Source organism: Protopterus annectens, chromosome 14.part0 (genome assembly GCF_019279795.1).
Source record: "Protopterus annectens isolate FY-2018-M chromosome 14.part0, PAN1.0, whole genome shotgun sequence".
Lineage (NCBI taxonomy): Eukaryota > Metazoa > Chordata > Ceratodontiformes > Protopteridae > Protopterus > Protopterus annectens.
Genome location: NC_056748.1, coordinates 481,577,644 through 481,598,399, shown reverse-complemented (window position 1 = coordinate 481,598,399; position 20,756 = coordinate 481,577,644). Strand labels below are relative to the sequence as shown.

Below are 20,756 nucleotides of genomic sequence, written 5' to 3'. Positions count from 1 at the left end.
GGTAAGCAAGGGCAAACCCTCATGCTAGGATACGATCTACCAGCCTCTGGAAAGTCGCTGGGGCATTCTTCAGCCCAAAGGGCATCTTTGTGAACTCATACAAGCCAAAAGGAGTCACAAAGTCTGACTTCTCTCTAGCACTGGGAGTCAAGGGCACCTGCCAGTAACCCTTGGTAAGATCAATGGTTGTAGGATACTTGGCCCCACCCAGCTGCTCTAGGGTCTCATGTGTCCTAGGCATGGGGTAAGCATCTGACCCTATGTGACTAATTTCCTGTAGTCCACACAGAACCTGCTGCTGTCATCCTTCTTTGGCACCAGCACCATTGGGGAGGCCCAGGGACTGTTGGACTCTTGAATCACCCCTAGTTCCAACATCTCCTGTACCTCCTCCCTCAGAGTCTGTTTGACTCTCTCAGGCACTCTATAAGGGGCCTGCCTAATAGGCCTTTGGGGTCCTGCATCCACCTGGTGCTGCCCCAGGTGGGTGCAACCTGGTTTCCCAGTGAACATGTCCCCAAATTCCTGCAATACTGCTCGGATTTCTCGAACCTGGGTAGGAGACAGCTGCTGGGACATTGCTACCCCTTCCACTGAGGTATCAGCCCAAGCTTCACTGAAGAGATCAGTCCCCAGATCTCCCTCAGACTCCTCCTGCAATCCACTGCAAATGCTAAGCACAAGTGCCTCCCTATCATGGTAAGGTTTCATCATGTTAACATGGTACAATCTGTGGCCCTGCATTCTGCCTAGCAGTTCCACCATGTAGTTAACATCACTTACCTTTCTTACCACCTTGTAGGGTCCCTCCCAAGCTGCTTGCTGAATCTGACGGGAATGAGAACCATTACCTGCTGCCCCACAGCATACTCTTTAGCTCGAGCATTCTTGTCATACCACACCTTTTTCTGTTGTTGGGCTTCTGCCAGGTTCTCCTGGGCCAAGCCCATGAATTCCCCGAGCTTTGTCCTGAGGTTTAGGATGTCTGCCACAACAGACTCCTTGTGAGACCGCACTCACCTTCCCACTCATCTTGAATTAAATCTAGAGGTCCCCTCACCCTATACCCATACAGCAACTCAAAGGGTGAAAAAACTATGGATTCCTGGGGAGCCTCTCTGTAAGCAAATAGATGGGGCAAATATTTGTCTCACTCCCTCTTAAACTGATCTGCAAATGCCCATAGCATGGACTTGACTGTAGCGTTTAACCTCTCAACAAGGCCATTAGTCTGTGGATGGTAGAGGGTGGTCTTCATGTGCTTCACCCCACAGGATTTCCATAGACAAGCCAGCAGGTCTGACATGAAATTGGCACCTCTGTCAGTCAGTATTTCATTTGGGAAACCTACCCTGCTGAAAATCTCTAACAAAGCATTTGCCACCTTCTCTGCCTCAATGGAGGACAAAGCCACCACCTCAGGGTATCATGTAGCATAATCCACTATCACTAGGATATACTTTTCCCTGTGGAACTTGCAGTACTCAGAGGACCCACAACATCCATAGATACCCTCTGAAATGACTCCTCAATCACAGGCAAAGGCATCAAAGGAGAACCCACTTTGTCTCCTGCCTTGCCTACCTTTTGGCACTGCTCACAGGTCCTGCAGTTCCCTGTTACATCTCTGGAAATTCCAGACCAATAGAAATTCTGCATTATATGCCTCTCTGTACATTTTATGCCCATATGACCTGCAAATGGAATATCATAGGCTATGGCTAGAAGTGCCAGACGGTAAGCTCTAGGCACTACCAACTGATGTACTCTCTCGCCTTCCAGCCCTCCCTCAGGGGTCCACTCTCTGTATAATAACCCTTTATCCCAGTACACAGATCCCCCCTTTCCTTGAGAATCAGGTGCCTCCCTGGCTACCTGTCACAGGCCTTGCAATGTAGGGTCCAAGAGCTGAGCCTGTCTCAACTCTCTCCTTGTGACCCTTCCCAGCTCCCCTTCCACAGGAAGTCTAGCATCCTCTGAAAGTGGTGCCTCACTGTCAGCCTGGGTACTACTACTCACCTCTACCTTTGCAGTCACTCTCTCCAAGGGACCATCAGTACCCACAAGCAGCTATGGCTCACGTTCAGTCTCACTGCTACACAGTAGCTCCCTCCCTGAAGTAACCACCTCACCAGTCCTGGCTGCAAGTATGCAGTCAGTCTGGGTCTCCCCCAGGCTACCAGACCCACATGCCTGTCTCCTAGCCTGACTGCGTGTAACTGCATAAGCACATGGTACTGCCTCATCCAAGTAATTCCCTATCAGGACATCTGCAGGTATATCCTCAAACACACCTACTTGCTGGCTTCCTTTTCCACCCTCCCAGTCAAGGTAAACTCTAGCCAAAGGTATTTGGAATGGGATCCCTCCTAAAGCCCTGACTGGAGTAGACTACCCAGGAAAATAGTGCTCCTCTGTAACCACTGCAGGCTTTACAATGGTTATATCAGAGGCTGTCTCTCTCTTGGCAATGGCCTCTTTGCCATTCACTACAACAGGATATAGCCTCTGGTGGTAGTTTGGTACCCTTGTTGTCTCAAGACAACCTAATATTGACATTTTGTCTTTCCCCACTTACTGGCTCCCTCACGTTTTGTTCCCCACCTTGCCTCCGTGGACACCTGTATGCCCCATGGCCCCACTGGTTACATTCAAAACATTTAACCCTAGCTCCTGGACATGTACCTGGACTAGTGGCTTCCCCTGCTACTGGCAGATTCTGTTGGGGCATCACAGTTGCTGGCTTCCGCTCTTTGTTAGCAGTCTGTGCTGCCCATCATGGGTTCCTTTAGACACATGAGCAGTACTGGGGGTCCTTTACCTGTGCAGCGCTGCCATGCTCGCTAGGTATAGGTCTCCCTTCTTCCCCAACTCCTCTGAAGTAGCACACTGTCTATCAGCTAACCAGATCCTCATGTCCTCAAGCAAAGTGCTAAGAGCTTGTTCCCTCACCAAAAGGTCTGCCAGCCCTTCAAAAGTGGCGACTTGTCATCCATTCACCCACCTATGGAAATAAGTGCTCAGTTCAGCAACATATTCACACACACTTTCATCTGCCTTGCGTCTATGCTCACAAAACTTTTTCCTATACATTTCAGGTGTTAGCTTAAACAGTTCTAAAAGATATTTCTTAACAGCAGTATAATCAAAACATGCAATGTCAGACATTTTTGACAATACAGTTACAGCTTTACCATGGAGTAAGGGGGCCAGGAACCATACCCGAGCCTTTGGTCAACACACCATACTGTTTGCATACCCTCTCAAACATATGAAATAAACTATCAAATTTATCCCCCTATTTAAACTGCAGAAAAAATGTACTGACCTGTTGTGCTTCTGGGGTCCAGTTACTCCTTTCCCCACTACCTCCATGACTCTGACGAAGAGTCAGCATCTCCTTCTCATGCTGCCTCTGCTTCTCTTTTTCCTCAGCTTCCTGGCAGCTTCTTACTCTCCCCAGCCTGCAAACGTCGCAGTTTCTCATTGTCCTCACTCTCTAGAAGACTCAGTCTCTCAGTTGATTCTATTTTCACACACCTGGCCTCCAACTCCAGTCTCTTCAGCTCCAGATGGATTTTTAAGTCCTCTGCAGAAAGGCTGAGCTGTCCATTCTCCGAGGGTATTACATATCCACTGCCAGCCTGCTTGCCCTCCTGGTTGCTGTTTTCTGATGCAGCTGTAATTAAGGCTGCAATCAGGTCTGCCATAGTCAGGTTTCCATGCACCAGTCCCCTAGCCTGGCACATCACCTGCTGGCTCCTTGTCAGCTTTCCATACTCATCTGCTGACATGCTGACTGCTCACCCTGACTAAGCTAACAAAAGAAACAAAACAATTGTGATCTGGACTCAAGTATTCACTGTGTGGCTGTTTTTAGAGTACAAAACACCCTCAAAGCTCACTGTACACAAGCTACAGGAATTCACTCTACCCACAACACTACAAGCCAATTAGTATTTGCCAACCAATTAATATATGGTGTGGACATCCTACCACTGCCACCAATTAATGTGATGCCTGTGCCCTGGCCCAGCAATCAAGGAGCCTCAATCCTCACCACTAACACCAGTGAGGGGCATCTCATATAGGAGGAAAGGATAACAAATACACACAGTAAAGTGCAATTTCCCTTAAGAGCACACAGAGATCACAGTCAGTCTGGGGCTGGTCACTCCCTTGCTCTCCAGGTCCCCAATAAGACTCCCCACTGGCACAGCTATAGGGTCCAGATCTCAGCCTAGTGGGCAAGCTAAAACCTCCAGCACCCTCTCTGTCCAACCAGTGCTTTGTGTCCCTGCCTAAGTAGCTGACACACGCACACTTTAAAAAGCATTTATACAACCATACAGACACTCCCGGGGAAGGCTGGCACAGGTTCTCCAGCTGTGCCCCTTTTACCCAGACTATATGGTAGTACCACTTGCCACCACCCACTAATATTTATCAGCTACTTAAAGGCCCTTAAAAGGGTGTCTAATTATTACTGTGCAATATTACTATCCAATTGGTAGTATAGCCCATGGTTAAAGCTATTAGAGTGGCTTTGTACAATTTTACCAAAGGCATGCAAGTACTCTTAAGAGCTTAAATTATCCCTACACAAAACAACCACAGTTGAAAGGTTTTAAAATATTTAATAATAATAAAAACACAAGACAATACTTCTTACTACACAGTGCTAGTCAAGAGTTCAGAGATCACAGAGAAATGCTTAAAATTCAGTAGTACAGTTCTGACATCACAGAAAACACTTAGAAATAGCTAGAAACTAGAAAGATTAGACTAAGAGAAAACTCAAGTCTAACAAACTTACTTACAGAAACAGGCAGAGCTGATGACTTGGATGGTAAAGACCAAAAATGCTTAAACAGAAACTACATTTACATTCTTAACATCTCCTTGTGTTATCTTGCAGCTGGTCAAGAAGCAGAGCAATAAAATACATTTGCATGTTTAAATCTAGTAATTTAACTCTTGGTTAAAACAATAGAAAGAATGTCTTCATCTAGACTGGCTGGAGCCGACTTTAGATCAAAGGGCCACAACATGCTTTTACTTGGTCAGTAGAGAACACTGTTGTGACTTTTTTTTGCAGTTCCACATCTAACAGCAGTTTTTCCATTTAAGACAACAAGCCTGTGCCTTAGATTAATATTTACAAATGAATTCTATCTAGCTAGGCTGGCAGCCTTCAGCCATATATTCACAGAGGGTAGGAAGAACAGAAAAAGAAGGGTAGATTGGTGCCAACAATGGTACACATAAGACTACCAAATGTGGCAGTGTGAGAAAGACTTAATGAGATAAACACTGATAACTTGAAGGAGGAGGACAGCAAAAAAGATTAATAGAAGGTAAAGTAAAGGAGAAAAACTACTTAGAATTCTCAAAGAATTTAATACTAAGTTCCTGAGTGGGGATCTGTGCTTGTGTGAGATGGCAGCAAATGAAATCTGAGGTACTGCAGGTTGACTGGGGCATTATGGATAGAGGGAGGAGCTTGAGAGTTGGATCTGCAAGTCTGTGGTATGCGGCCAAGTGGGATCTGAGGTCAGCTCCATAACCTATATGTTGAGGAAGACTGAAAAGAACATCAGATGTGAAGCATTCACAATCTTTTTTAACTCAACAGTAAAGTTTTGGGTCTCCAACCAAGCATACGTCCTTACCACCACCAATGTGGCTACATTTCTACAAACAGTACAACCCCCCCCCATGCATTCTTTAAAATATGTTTAGATACTTGAGAAACTCTCTTTCACAGTCTTTCTGCGAACAGGTAATAATGCAGCAAACTCACCGTGCACACAACTCAAAATAAACGTCCACATAAAACACTGGTAGTACAACACTTTGTAAGCTACAGGGCTGGACTGCACCAGCTTCTTTCCCCAAGATTCTAGCCACTTGCCTAGTTATTCTGAGGGACTGGGTTTGAAGAAGAAATGGTCTTTTTATTGACAAAGATCACTGTGGAAACAAAAGCAGGGTCAGCAGAGAAGGAAGCTTGAATACCAGGCATGGGAAGCACACCCTAAATTTCCTTGTGAAGACCGTGCCCTGGCCCAGCAATCAAGGAACCTCAATCCTCACCGGGGAGGTCACATCGCAGTTCCGCATTAAACAGAAGTAGCTCTGTTTTGCAATGTTTTGATTGGCCCGTATACCGGCATACGGGCCAATCAGAAATAGCTAACCACAGAGCTTCTTGTGTTTAATGCGGAACATCACAGTTCGGCATTAAACAGAAGTAGCTCTGTTTTGATTGGCCCGTATGCCGTATTAAACACAAGAGGCTCCGTGTTTAGCGATTTTTGATTGGCCCGTATGTCGGTATACGGGCCAATCCAAAAAAAAAAAAAAAAAAAAAGCAGAGGCTTCCCAGGATTTAAACCAGCAGTGCGGTACTCGGGATCAGGCTGCTGATCTCGGGACAGTCCCGCCCAAATAGGGACGTCTGGCAACCCTGGATGAGGGGCACACATTGTGGTACGATGGATGTTCCTGGACCTAGATGCCACACACTTTGCGCAACCTAGACAGTATTTCTTTACTATATTGGACACATGTTGATCGAAGGCCAGAATACAGTATACATGTGTGTTCCCAAATCGCTGACTATTGTCTCAACTCTTAAGGGTGTTTTATTAGTGACATGTTGGCCAACTTCCCGAAAGGTACTATAAGGCATTTCTTGGCACAGAGGTTTAAGCTGTGGTCTTTGGTACCAGTCATCTGTCTGTGTTGGACCCTCTTGTAAGATGTTTGCATCTTGGGGGAGGGGTGTGTGTGTGACTGTTCTCAGTTTGCAATCTTCTGTGAACATGTTCAGCCAGAGGCCTTTGACACTGTCCTTGACTTCCAAAAAGTAGATGCCAAAGAACAGAAGGCCCAGCAAGAACCCCTTAAGGACTCCACTGATGATCAGCCTCTTTGTGGAAGTGGTCTCACCAATCTTAACCTCCCAAGTCCCATCTGTGAGCCAGCTAGCTAACCAGCCCCTACCTAACATGCTAGTTATACAGTGCACTATACAGGATTTTATGCCCAATTCCATAAGTTTGTTAATGCCCAAGAGGGGTATTGTATCAACTTGCCTTATCCAGGTCAAGGTAGTCAATATGCACAGTTTCACCCTCATCTAGTGGTGATCTTCCTAAAAAAAGTGCTCCAGGTTCAGTAGGCATGACCTTCCTGTGACAAAGCCAAACTGGGTTGGATCCAATGTCTGAAGGTCTCCTAGGTCTTTGATAATTTCCATAATAATTCTTTCCATGGATTAGCATAGAAGACTAGTCAAACTAATGGGTCTGTAGTTTCCAGGATCTGTTGATGGTCCAAATAGAGAGGAATAACCGCTGCAGTCCTCCATTCTCATGGCACAAAGTTTGCATCAAAACTATAGTTAAATATCAACTCTAGTAGCAACGATAGGTCATTTTAGTCTATTCAGTAGGCATAACAGGATATTATTGGGTCCTACTGATGCTGTTATTTTTGGCCTTAGCAAGCATAGCTCAGTGAATGTGGCACCATTCATCACACTGTTGCGTGCTTCCCTTTGAAGTTTTTGATAAAGCTGAAGAAGGCCTTATGGCTATCCTTTGCCTGGGAGACTATCTGGACCTCAAAATTGGCTTTATTGGACCTAATTACCCCTCTTAGTTGCCAGTTTAATTTAATGTGAGAGTTCTTATCTTTTTGGGAGTTGGACTTCCTGATTTTAGCCATGATCTTTTCCTTTTGTTGTATAACGTGTTTAATTTGGAAAGCTACCAGGGTGGTTTCTTTTTGGAGTTAGTTTTGGGCTTAGGTCTGGTAAGTACAGCAGCTTGTATGTAGCCATTGACATGGCTGTACAGAATTTCTATGAACAATTCTGCACAGGCTGCTGTGTTCTCTGGGTTTGGAGAGGCAATGAATTTTGACAAACTATCACTTAATGAAAGGTATTTTTGCCTTGGAATAGTTCTTAACTATTACTGGAGTTACACGGTTGATTTTGATGTCAAATAGTCGGACCTTACCAGGGAGGACATGACACAAGGAGAGGGGGGCAGCATTCTCCCATACATGTCAGCATAAAGTCCAGTATGTTAAACCTCTAGTGGGCATATGTACTAAGTGGTCAAGGGTGTTTGCTTTTCCAAAGTGCAGGAATCTCTGTGCCTGCAGATTTGAGACTGTGTAAGACTCTCAAGTCTATACAGGGGTAATTTAAGTTCCCCATGAGTAAGGTGTTAAACCTACCAGAGACTCGCCATCCAACCTAGGTATGTGCTATGACTTTTGAGAGACACAGAGTGACCTATAGCTTTCTATGATACAGTACAGGATTTTAGATATGGTGAATTGCCCATGCAGAAACTTCAGTCCATCATCTTGTTTAATTAACTCAGGTATGCTTGTTACTGATGTACATCAGGCTGAGGCAGAGCCCCTCACTAACTCTCTTCAAGAGAAACATTGACGAGTGGATGGGTATCAGAAAATACACCCCTGGGATCACTTCATTGGCTCTTCTTGACAGAGGCTCAGTTAATCAATGGGGCGGCAAAAGCTGACACTCTGGCTAGGCTTATAAATGCCCTCGGACAGATAGCCTAGTACCTACCTATGAACCTACATTGAGACACCTCCACCTTTATTCCTGATCTGTGCAGCTACTGGTCTACAAGTGCTTAAAAAGCTCTACAGGGAAGAATAAAGTTTTAGTCAGTACTCAAAAGCCTAAATGGAACAGGTGCCGACATCTTTGGTAAAAGCAATATGATCTGTTAACCATGTCTTGCCATACTGACAAATATTGGATCCCCTTAGAATGACACCAGAAACTCAGCAAAGTCTTAAAATCAAATTATCTTTTGTTCATATTGTGATATCCTCCTTGGTGAAGGTAATATATGTTGCTCAGTGCTAGGCTCATAACAGCCTGAGACAGAGAGAGGTCTACAAGGTCTCTCTTCATATAGTCTACAAATGCAAGTCTCAGATTTACACCTCCATGACCTATGATGGAATCATACAGATACTGTGGTTCAGTGACTTGAGTGTGTGCGTAATCTGGCACATCCTGGGTTCATATAAACAATTAATTATCTTCTTTTTCAGCTGGTTAGAGGGTCATCAGTATGTTTTACAATGGAGTCCCCTATAACTAGAGTCATGAGAAGTGTGTATGCGTGTTTTTTGGGCATTGTACTGGGAGTTCCACTGAGTGTGACTGTATGTGTGGTGTTAGGTTTGCTGAGGATAATTATTTTGCTGATGGGCAATCTAGGAGGTCTGTGTTTAGAAAGATTGCATTTAAGTACCTCAGCATATGATGGTCTGTGCGTTGTGTGTTATATGCAGTAAGTATTTTGTGCATGGTTCTGACAGCCTGATGTGCACTTGTATGTGAGAATTTAGTGTCCAGTGACATTGTGTACGTACCCATCTTACATACTGTATTCTGTTACTTTAAAGGTTAAATGGTTGTCAGTAAACATGAGCCAACTGATGTACTGTCTCTAGATACACAAGATGGCTGCAGAGAAGTTAGGAAATTGCATCTTCATTTTATCCAGTCCTCTAATTGACCTATAAGGGTATGGTGTACAGCTGTTAAAAGAAGACTACTGAGGGTGTTTTTTTTTGGGGGGGGGGAGATGGAGGCAGACTAGGCTATACAATTCTAAATTATACAAAAATTTTTCTTATTGCCACTTGTTGCACAAACTACCTTCTGTAAGCATGTCAGTGAGTAATGTATTTGTTCTTCACTTGCTGCTTTACAGGGTACTGCTTTATGGGCAGTTCTTGCTTTTAGTTTTCCGCTGTGCATGGCTCTGGCATGGTGAGCAGCTTCACGCAAACATACAGAATTTATACCAGCACTAAAAATACAGGAAATTACTACATTTAGGGCCCTTCTCTGCATTTCCCAACTCAGACAGACCAGGCAAACATCTACTGCCACTGGACGAATAATCCTAGTCATCATCATCTAAACGTACAGTAAAAAAAATGTGTCTCCCATGCACAATGCTACCACACCCAAACTACATAGCAGCTTTAGAAGGCAATTTTAAAGCAAACAGTCAAATGACAACAGTGTGAAATGCAATTTTTTACAAGTAAATAGCAGTTAAATGCAAAAATAAATCAAGGAAACAGCAGCATTTTTTTAATAAGTTAGTGCAATTTATCAAAAGTACTTACAATGAAAGTAAGTATGCCAATGTAATCACCACTGAAATACTTCAACATTATAAATGAACATAGGCATACCCATCACTTCCCTCAGACATTGAAGGGAGCAAGGGCTCGGCTACTCTACTATTCTCCCAGTCTACCTATTACATCAATGAAATGTGAGTTTATAACATACTCAACCAAATCATTTATGCACATAGCTGATGATTCTGTTAATGTAAAGCTACACTAATTTACAACTGTTCTTATGCAGGCTTTTCTCTCAGACAAAAAAACAGACAAAATGACATCCTCCCCCCACTGCTTTTCATTTGACTGCTTACAAGCTAATAAATGCTATACACTTGATACAACAGTACATGAAATAAATTTTATTAAGAAACGCCAAACTTAACTAATCTGCACAGTACCGATAACCATAATTCAAACTGTGCATCCTTATTCTACCTAGCCTGCTTAGTCATACTGCATCTGGCTTTGTCACAGCATCCTCATATTGAAGAGATCTAAATATTTTCCACTTAAAATAAGGGTTTAATTTTTCCCTGTTTGTGATGCTGCCCCTTCCCCATCCAAGGCCTACATCACCTGTTCCAATTTGTACAGTCCTTCAGGATCATATAAAGGAATAGCTCACAATGCTTCTTTCAAATCAACAGAATCTTAAATCCATTAAAGAAGCACGTCTTCAGAATCTTAGCAAGGTTGGGGTAAATGAGGTAACCACCGTTGTGGCGGGTATTATGGGGAATGATCGGGAGTGTGATTCTTGCATTATTTTATACAGACATTTCTGAATTTTATTTATTTTTTATTTAACATTTGTTGACCGGGAATGTCCGACTAGGTTCCACAGATCCTGTTTTCAGCGGAGGCCCGGGGAGCAATGCTCCAGAAGCATATCTTTAGAATGTGGGAGGAAACCGGAGTACCCGGAGGAAACCCATGCGAACGCAGGGAGAACATGCAAACTCCACACAGAAGGCACCCCAGCCGAGAATCGAACCGGAGAACCTCTTGCTGTGAGGCGACAGCATTAACCGCTGCACCACTGCGCCGCCCTGAATGGCAGGACAGAAATAGGAAATGCACTATACTTCAGCATTGTGTGTGTGTGTGTGTGTGGTAAAGCTGTATCCATTTACTACAAATTTAGTAATTTGCTTGCCACATGTAAAATGTGATGCCATCTTTTAAGAGGTGGGGGTGAGGTATCAGATCAGAAAATGGCACAGGGCACTACATGACCCAGCTACAGCAGTGTATAACATCAGAAGCAGCTGTCAAAATGTTAGTTTTTGCAACTGACATTCATTCACCAATTCCAAGCTTTGACTTAACCACTCACATATTAACTATTTTAGAAATATTTCCTGGGTGCTAAAACAAAGGCAACTTCCGTTCTTTTAAAATATAAATCTCAAACCTCACCAATGTATTTTTGGTTGCCACATTATTCCTGCTGTACCAGGTTAAAAAAAAAAAGTCTGAGCTCTTTCAGTCTTAGGCTGCCCCACATACAAACCAGACCAGCCCAGCTTTCTAATTTGTCAGTCTTCCTTTTCCAACACTCCTTTACAATGAATATTTTTTCATGGAGCTCTATCCTCATTACACACTTTTTTATCTCTTACAATTTGTCCAAGTCTGTTAACACAAACATTTTTCATTAAAGTCTTGTTTCTCATTTTACATTTCCTGATTTGCAACCACATGTCAATTCACTGCATCCAGTATCTCCACCTCCTTTCCTTTAGCTTCAGTTATGCAACTACCAAGTTAAGCACTCACCTTTTTAAATTAAATTTTAAAGATTCCCTTTAATTTGACTCAATGGACATTAGCAGTAACTCTATCCTAGTCACTCTATCCTACAAACCCTTATTGATGGCCTTCCATTAACCCAGTTGTTTCATCATCACTTACCATGTTACTTGACAACAGTTTACTAGGAAGCCGAGCTTTAACAATGTCATTTTCATGCACACACCCTTGGATGTCACACTAACTTCAGATCAAATATATTTTTACATTACAAACAGAATGATACTAATGCCTGTTGCCTTAGCAAGTTTTCTGCTGTTCAGTATTAGTATTCTACTATGAGGCAACATAACTACATACAGCAAATCTTATTCAAAAGGTGAGCCACCCATTAAGACAGCCATATGAGCTTGGGCAGCAGGTTCCTTTCCCTTTAAGTCAACCATGTGATACATGCATCAATTTACCAGATAACTCACTATTTTATAAGTTACTTTTATATATATCTTTCTGCTCCCCTCTATATCATACACGATTCTCTCTTTCAGGTTAGTGTCCCTCCTTTAGTAAGACTTAACTTTAAGTTTATAAGCAGAGAGACCAGGTCACAGCAAACTACTGTCATCTCACAAGGGAAAACAGGATGACTGTAAAATAAACCCATGTACCTTGAATTTCAAATCCACCTACCTGCCACTGCAAGGTGTCATAGATTTTGGATTCCAGAGGCCTGCCAGCCTCGGCAAGTTCAGTAGCTGTGGACAGACAAATGGAAGACATGAGTAAACCACAATTTCATCAACAAATACCATACAAACAATCCACATCTCTGTGAAAGCTTTTAAAGTTGAGAAATCATTAAGTTGTCAAACTCAAAGTCATAAATGCAACAGTCATTACAAATGTGAAACAATTTAGCCAGCTACCATAGATACATGGCCTGTGTCTGGCATACAAGGCATCCTCTGACCCATTACTGATGGAATTACTGCACATCAGCTTGTCAACTGGCATCAGAAATACTATGTTCTAGGTATCTAATCCTCTTTTGGCAACATCAATATAATGTTTGGGAGAGAAATGGTAAATTCCAGAGGATACCATTGCTATGGAACAGACTCCCCATCCACATAAAACAAAGTTCATCCCTGTCCATTTTCATCCACAGCTTAGATATACAGATGGGTAACATAACATTAAACCATTTGCCCCTTTACTACTAATGGACAAATGCAGCTCCTAAATGCTTTATCCCATGCACGGTCCCAGCAACTTATCTATGGTACGATTCCCAGTTATTCTCATTAGAAGGCAATATATAACTATCGATCTTGGGATGGGTAAGAGCAATCTATAACCAAATGAGTTATTTCAAGCAGAAAAATGGAAAACTGGTTAGGCTTAAAATGACCCACAAGGGCAGCTAGCCTAGTACTTGTCTACGAACCACAGTAGCAGAACATTTGCCCATGCTATGACCCACATTGACACTACTCTTAATTCTTAAGAAAAAAGCAAGCCTTAAATACACACTATCCCCCAGAGTACATTTTCCTACCTACAAAATGTTCCTGACATGTATGAATATAAGAATGACTTAGCAGTTTTTTTTATTTATTGTCATTTGTTAACCAGGTTGGTCCAACAGAGCCAAAGGCCCATTTTCAGCGGAGACCTGGGGAAAAAAGCTTCAGTTACAATTACAATCATTTAAGACAGAAATGTACACCACAGATGGCATATAACAAGAATTTATACAACAAAGGGAAATTAAATTAACAGTTTTGTACAAGTTTCTGAGCACAGCTAAACAGCAACAACAAGAATAATCTGGGTGCAGGAAAATTATTTACATGAACTGGGTGTAGATATGTAGCAGTACTGGCACTATGGAGTGGAGAAAGGTAGATGAAAGAGAATAACGAAGAGAAGAAAGTAAATTTAGAAAGACGGTAGCTAGAATCAGGTTGGACCTTGACAAGGACAGGACCAGGTGTTTTCTAGATAGTGTTAAAGATCAATTTTGAATTGAGCCTTGTGGGTGATATTTCTTATATTATGAAGAAGGGAGTTCCAGCAGTGAGTTTATGGAGCATTTGTACAGTGACTTCCAAATATTTTTTGTAGGTTTGTAGATTTATGAAGCTGACATTGGGGGTTGTATTGTGATACAATATTAGAGATAGAGGGGCAGGAAGTGGGGTTGTAAAGAAATGAATGTGTTATATGTAGTTGTGGAAGGAGCAGCTGTTTAGGGAATTCAAGCCACTACAAAGACTTAAAGGCAAGGCAGTAGTGGGATTTATAGGGGAAACTGGAGGCAAATTTAGCTATTTTGTTGTAGGTTTGCTCTAATTTGCTGAGAAAAGATGAATGAAGTTTGGTAAGAATTGAAGCTGCATACAGAAGACAGGGTAAGAGGAGAGACATGGCAAGAGAGGGATTGGAGGAGGGAGAAAGAAATTCACGATTACAGTAAAGGAGACCAAGTTTTTTTTTTTTTTAATGGATTGATATGAATACCGAATTTTAGTTCATCTATGGTGACACCAAGTAATTTAGTATGTGGTTCAGGTCTGATGATGCTGTTGTTAATAGAGATAATGGAGAAAGAGGATTTGTGTTTTAGGAAGAAAAAGTAGAAGTTTAGTTTTTTTAAGATTTAATATTAGCCGATTATCAGTAAACCAAGTCTCAACGGAAGAGAATGTGTCTTGGGTAAGAGAAAGGAGTTCAGGTATACTTCGGGCAGTGGTGATAAGGGTGGAATCATCAGCCTATTGTAAGAGAGTTGAGAGGCTGGTAGCAGAGTGCAAGTTCTTAGTGAAAACATTGAACAGGAGTTCCATAATAGAGCCTTGGGGAACACCAGTGTAGACAGGCAAAAATGGGGAGGAGACAGTTTGCCAGCGTACAGATTGTAGTCTATTAGATAAGTAACTAGATCACCAGGCTATAGAGGGGGTAGAAAGGTGAAGGTCAGAAAGTTTAGTTAACAGTTTAGAGTGGGAAACCATATCAAAAGCCTTTGAGAGATCAAGGAATAGACAGGAAAGAAGTAGGATGTCACGGGCTTCTGCTACCATTTAGGTGAATGAGAGAAGAGTGGCAGATGTGTGGTGTTGGGGTCTAAAAGCCATGCTGGGTGGGAGTTAAGAGATTATTATCAAGCAAGTGTTAGTGTATGGGAATGAACACATTTTTCTAGTACTTTGGAAACAGCGGATAGTATAGCAATGGAACGATAGTTTGAGGAATCAGTGGAGTTACCTATGTGGACAGGTATTGTGCAAAAGGATTTCCATAACTTGGGGACTACAGACTCAGTTATAGAATGATTAATAAGGATAGAGACTGGGCAGGAAAAGTACAGTTGTGTACCTACCATAAATGTAGATGTTCGAGTGTATTCACTGTTGCAGTCATTACACTTGGGTTATCCTGCTGGCAGGCTACCCGCAGTTGGCCTGAATTCCAAAGTCTTGGTCCGGCATCGGTTGCTGTTACCTCTTCCCTGACGTCAGTGCGCCAGGGGTATAAAAGATGCAGCAAACGCCATTTTCTTTGGTTTTTCTTGCCCCAGATGTCAGGTGCCCCCAAAAGGGTAGGCTAAAAATAAAAACATTGCTTAGCTTGCACTGAAATAAACAATACCTTCATCTACAAGTAAATACACCACATAGGTTGTATAGGATAGAGAAGTATAGATAAGTCCCAGCAAAGAAAGGGGGATGGTGGGTGGGTAACCTGGACTGCAACAGTAAATACACTCGAACATCTACATTTATGGTAGGTACACAACTGTACTATGTTCATCGTGTTTCACTGTTGCAGTCATTACACTTGGGTAGAATCCCAAAGCTGAGGTTAGGCGGCTGGGTCTAAATAGAATTAGGAGTGGCTATAAGGCCCTGCAGAACTCCAGTGGCAAAGCCTGCTCTGGATTTAGAGTAAAGAGGTAAGTGGTAGTGCTTAGTAAAAGTGTGCACTGAAGTCCAAGTTGCAGCCTCCAAAATATCCTTGCTTGGTACTCCTCTGAGGAAGGCTGCTGAGGTGGCTGCTGCCCTGGTAGAATGTGGTCTAATGCCCTTAGGCACTGACTTGCCATGTTGTGAATAGCAGAAACGAATGTAGTGTCCTATCCATTTTGAAGTAGTCTGCTTTGAGATAGCCTTTCCTTGTGATCCTGCAGCATATGCCACTAAAAGTTGCTCAGTCTTTCTGAAAGCTTTAGTTTTGTCCAAGTAGAAGCGTAGCTGTCTGTGTATGTCCAAAGAATGCAGAAGTCTCTCCCCTTTATTCTGTGGGTTTGGGTAAAAAGTAGGTAAATGAATGGTTTGGTTAAGAGCCACACTGGACACTACCTTAGGCATAAATGTTGGGTTTGTCCTTAGAGAAACCCTGTCCGGATGGAAGATAATAAAAGGTTCCACAGCCATTAATGCCTGTAACTCTGAGACTCTTCTTACTGAGGCTTATTGCTAGGAGCAGAGCTGTTTTTCATAAGAGTTTTATCTCCGCTGTATTGGTTGGCTTGAAAGGAGGCAGTGTGAGTTTTTCCAAAACAAAATTGAGGTCCCATGCAGGTATTGGTGCTCTCCTTGGAGGACTTATGTGTTTGGCCCCCCAACTGCCTAAGCAATGCATGTGAAAAAATAGGTGGGTCTGTATTGTAATGAGCTGAAATGGCAGAGGCATGGATCTTAACTGATGAGAAGGCCAGGCCTTTGTCCAGCATCTCAGTTAGATATTGTAAAATCTGAGGAATATTCGAACATGCATATCAATTCCTTGTGCCTGGTTCCAAGAACAAAATCTCTTCCATTTTTCTGCACAAGATTTTCTGGTGCTGGGCCTCCTGGCCTCCAAAATAACATCCATAACTGCTTTAGAGAGGGGTGTATTCTGAATGGTTATACTATCTGCCATGCAGCTAGATTTAGGGTTCTGAGTTGGCTGTGCAGGATCTGACTGTTTTGTTGGGTCAGTAAATGAGGAATTTGAGGCAATGTCCAAGCTGGGCCTTGGGACAAGCTCCTTAGGATTGGGTATCAGTGTTGGTGTGACCAATCCGGGGCAATCAGTATAATTTGTGGCTTCTCTTGTCTGACCTTTAGGAGTACCTTGGGGAGGAGAGGCAGTGGAGGAAAGGCATATACTGTAAGGTTGTTCCAGCTGAATGGCAAGGCATCCACTTTCCATGCTTGTTTGTGATGAGCCCTTGTGCAGAATCTCTGAAGTTGGCAGTTGTGAGGGGAGGCAAAAAGATCTATATCTGGGCATCCCCATTTCATTGTTAACATGCTGAAGATTTGTGGATCTAGTTTCCACTCACAAGGATCCATGAGGTTTCTGCTTAGTTCATCTGCCAGAGCATTTGTTTTTCCTGGCAGGAATTGTGCTTGCAGGTGTACTTGGTAGGTCAATGCTGTGTTCCACAAAATCATGGCTTGCCTGCAGAGGGGGTAGGAACGTGTGCCCCCCTGCTTGTTTATGTACCACATGACTGTGGTGCTGTCCGTCTTTATCAGCAGCTGTCCTGAATGAAGTAGGTCTTTGAAGACTGCCAGGGCATTTTGTACAGCTAGCATCTCTTTTTGATTGATGTGAAGATGCCTTTGGCTTGGGGGCCATGTGCCCTGAATACATTTTTCTGCCATGTGGGCCTCCCCAGGCATAATCTGATGCATCTGTTGTTAGTGTTTGCCTGGCTGTGGGTAAAGTGAATGGCTGTCCCTTGTTGTGGCGACAGGCCTGTGCCCACCATCGAAACTCCTGTTGCAGGCAGGGAATGAGTGAAATTAATGATTCCAGATTGTGGCAATGTTGAGTCAAAACACTTTTTAGATACCATTGTAGTTTCCTCATATGCAGTCTTGCATATGGAGTTAGCAGAATACAGATGGCCATGTAGCCCAGAGCCTGCAGAATTTTTCTTGCAGATAACTGGGTCTTTGTTGCCATGCTTCGAAGTAAGAAGTCAGGTGCCTTTGTTTGTCTGGAGTGAGATAAGCCATCTGGGCAGTTGTATTTAAGCCTGCACCCAGGAATATTATCTTTTGAGAGGGTACTAGTTTTGATTTCTTTTCGTTTACTGTGTACCCTAGACAAATTAGTAAACTTTTTACAAACGCCAGATGCTTTAGTAGAATGTCTTTGGTCTCTGCTTGAATGAGGCAGTTGTCCAAGTAGGGATATATCTGAATTCTTCTTTGTCTGCAAAATGCAATTACTGGTGTCAGGCATTTTGTGAAGACCCTGGGCACAGTAGATAAGCCAAAGGGCAGTGCAGAGAATTGGTAGTGCACTGAGCCAGCTATGAATAGGAGGTATCTTCTGCAGGATTGTCTGATTGGGACATGCAGGTATGCCTCTTTTAGGTCCAAAGTTAAAAGCCAAGCCTTCTTGCCCAGCACTGGCAGAAGCTGCTGCAGAGTCAACATTTTGAATTTCGGAACGTCCAGAAAAGTATTTAGAATAGACAGGCCCAGAATTGGTCTCCATGATTTGTCCTTTCTTGGTACTAAGAAAAGTCTTGAGTAAAATCCTTGTCCCTGCTCTTGTAGTGGCACTGGCTGAATAGCCCTCATGTCCATGAGAGATGAAACTTGTTTTTGTGCCTCTGCCCATTGATTGTGAGGCAGGTCCGGCATACCTTTTCCCTTTGGAAGGGTGTGAAAGTGGAACCTGTAGCCCTGAGAGACTGTATTTAAGACCCATTTGTCCTGGGTGATCGTGTGCTAATTTTGTGAAAAAAGTGCTAGCTTTCCCCCTAAGAGTGCTGCCAAAAGATAAATGCTTGGCATTGGCAGAGGGGAAGTCATTGGGACTTTTTCCTATATGGCTGTGATTTGTCTTCTCCACTTTTGTATGTAGAAGTACCCCATTGTTTGGGCCTGTAAGAGCCCTGGGGCTGTTGTCTGCCTCTAGGGCATCTGTATCTTCCTGTTTGTGGCCTGTCTGTCACGGGAAAGGACCAAATCTTAGAAAGCCGGTGCCTGCTAAATCTGGGTGGCTGTACAGGTAAGAAATCCTTCACTGTCTGCATAGATTTAGCTTTATCCTCCATTTTCTTCAACACCTCTTCTGCCTTAACACCAAAGAAAGTATCATGCTGTAATGGAGCATCCAATAATTTTGCTTTAACATGATCAGGCAGAGTCTGTTCCTTTAACCAAGCATGCCTTCTAATAATAGAACCTATTACAGCGGCCCTGCAAGAGGCCTCCAGTGAATCATAACTGCATTGCAAAGTATGTTTTCCCACTTGTTCAGCTGCATGCAATAAATCCTGCAATTCCTTGTTCTCAGAACATTCAGAATTTGTCAACATTTTCTGTTTAACAGAGACATTAAGTATTGCTGATATTTAAGCATATGAAACTGACAATTTAAAGCCCTTACAGCCAAGGTAGCAGAAGTGTAAAATTTTTTTACCCCATCTGTCCAGTGCCCTAGAATCTCTATCTGAGGGTACAGGGTTTTTTGCAGTAGCAGCCTTGATCCCTTTGGGACCCTGAGAAATAGTTTCTGGGTCAGCAGCAGGGTTTTTATATAGAAATTTATGAGAATCTGGAATCATGTAGTATCTGTCTGGCTTAACAGGTGCAGGAGGTAAAGAGTCGGGAGACAGGCCGGACTCTGAAAATACATCATCTACAATGTCTACAACAGGTGGAATAGCCAGAGGTGTGTGCTGAGGTAGAAGAACGTCTCTGAGCCTTTTCTTAGAATCTGAATAATCTTTGCTCTCCCAGTGGAAATGCTCCCTCATGGTATGCAGGGTTTCCCCAAATGAGTAATCCTCAGGAGGAGAAGCTGAAGGAATAGATTCTTCAGCATCAAAATCCTCATAGGGAGGAATAGAGTATCCATGTTCTGAAGAGAAGTCAGAGGAAATGGAAATCTGATAAGAGGAATCATATTCATTATCTTGCCTAGGCCTCTTATCAGGAGGGGGATGGGAACCCTTGATCAAAGTAATTAGGTCTTCGGCCATTTTAAGCATCTGTTTTTTAGGCATGAAAGTCTGTCCTGGAGAATGCTGTACTTGCTTCCTTGTCTTTAAAATTGTTTCAGCCTTTGTCTTGGATGCTGAAGTTGGCTTGATATAAAGATGTGTAGGTCTGAAAACACACTCAGAAGCCGATGCCTGCTCAGCGGCTCGGACCCATCTGAGGGATTAGTTTCCGAAGGCTTAATACCTTGAGTATCCAGAGGCCTAGTAGTCTCCACGTGGGAGTCGGAGGCGGCCTGTGGCTCTGAGGTAGCGGGTGTCAGGGGCTGCGAAAGAGCCTCACTGAGAACCGGCGAGTGGCCTAGAAGAGGACCTCAGATGCCTCTCCTTTTCTTTTTCCTTGCGCTTTTTAAGAATTCCGGTCGGTTGTTCCGACGGCATTATATAAACCTTCAGCCAAAGTAATGAAAAGCAAAATCGTACCGAAGCTTAATAGTGCGTTGGTTAAATCTAGCACAAAACCGACAACTAGCAACGTCGTGATCAGGGCCTAGGCAAGGAATACAATAAGAATGAAAATCCTTATGAGGTATTTGCTTCCCACAAGAAATACAATTGTTAACTTTTTCTGACATCGGTCTGGAGCAAGAAAAAAAAGTTTCCGCAATGGGGTACTTAGCTTTATAGAAGACTTGGGATCTGAAATTCAATTTCGAAAATTTCAGGAGTCGGCCAACCGGCACTTGCGAATTGCTTTTGCTTCGGGCACTGCGCGGCAAGAAAGACTGAAGAAAATGGCGTCAGCTGCATCTTTTACACCCCTGGTGCACTGAAG

At 43.1% G+C, this 20,756-nt stretch overlaps 1 protein-coding gene across 1 annotated transcript in view; it reads right to left on the bottom strand.

Moving 5' to 3' along the window:
- The window catches only part of RRP12 (ribosomal RNA processing 12 homolog), a 1,805,151-nt gene that overhangs the window by 1,218,454 nt on the left and 565,941 nt on the right, over positions 1-20,756 (bottom strand). The window contains exon 18 of the mRNA XM_044056239.1: positions 12,655-12,719. Coding sequence (XP_043912174.1) covers positions 12,655-12,719 — 65 coding nt within the window. The remainder of the gene's footprint in view (positions 1-12,654; positions 12,720-20,756) is intronic.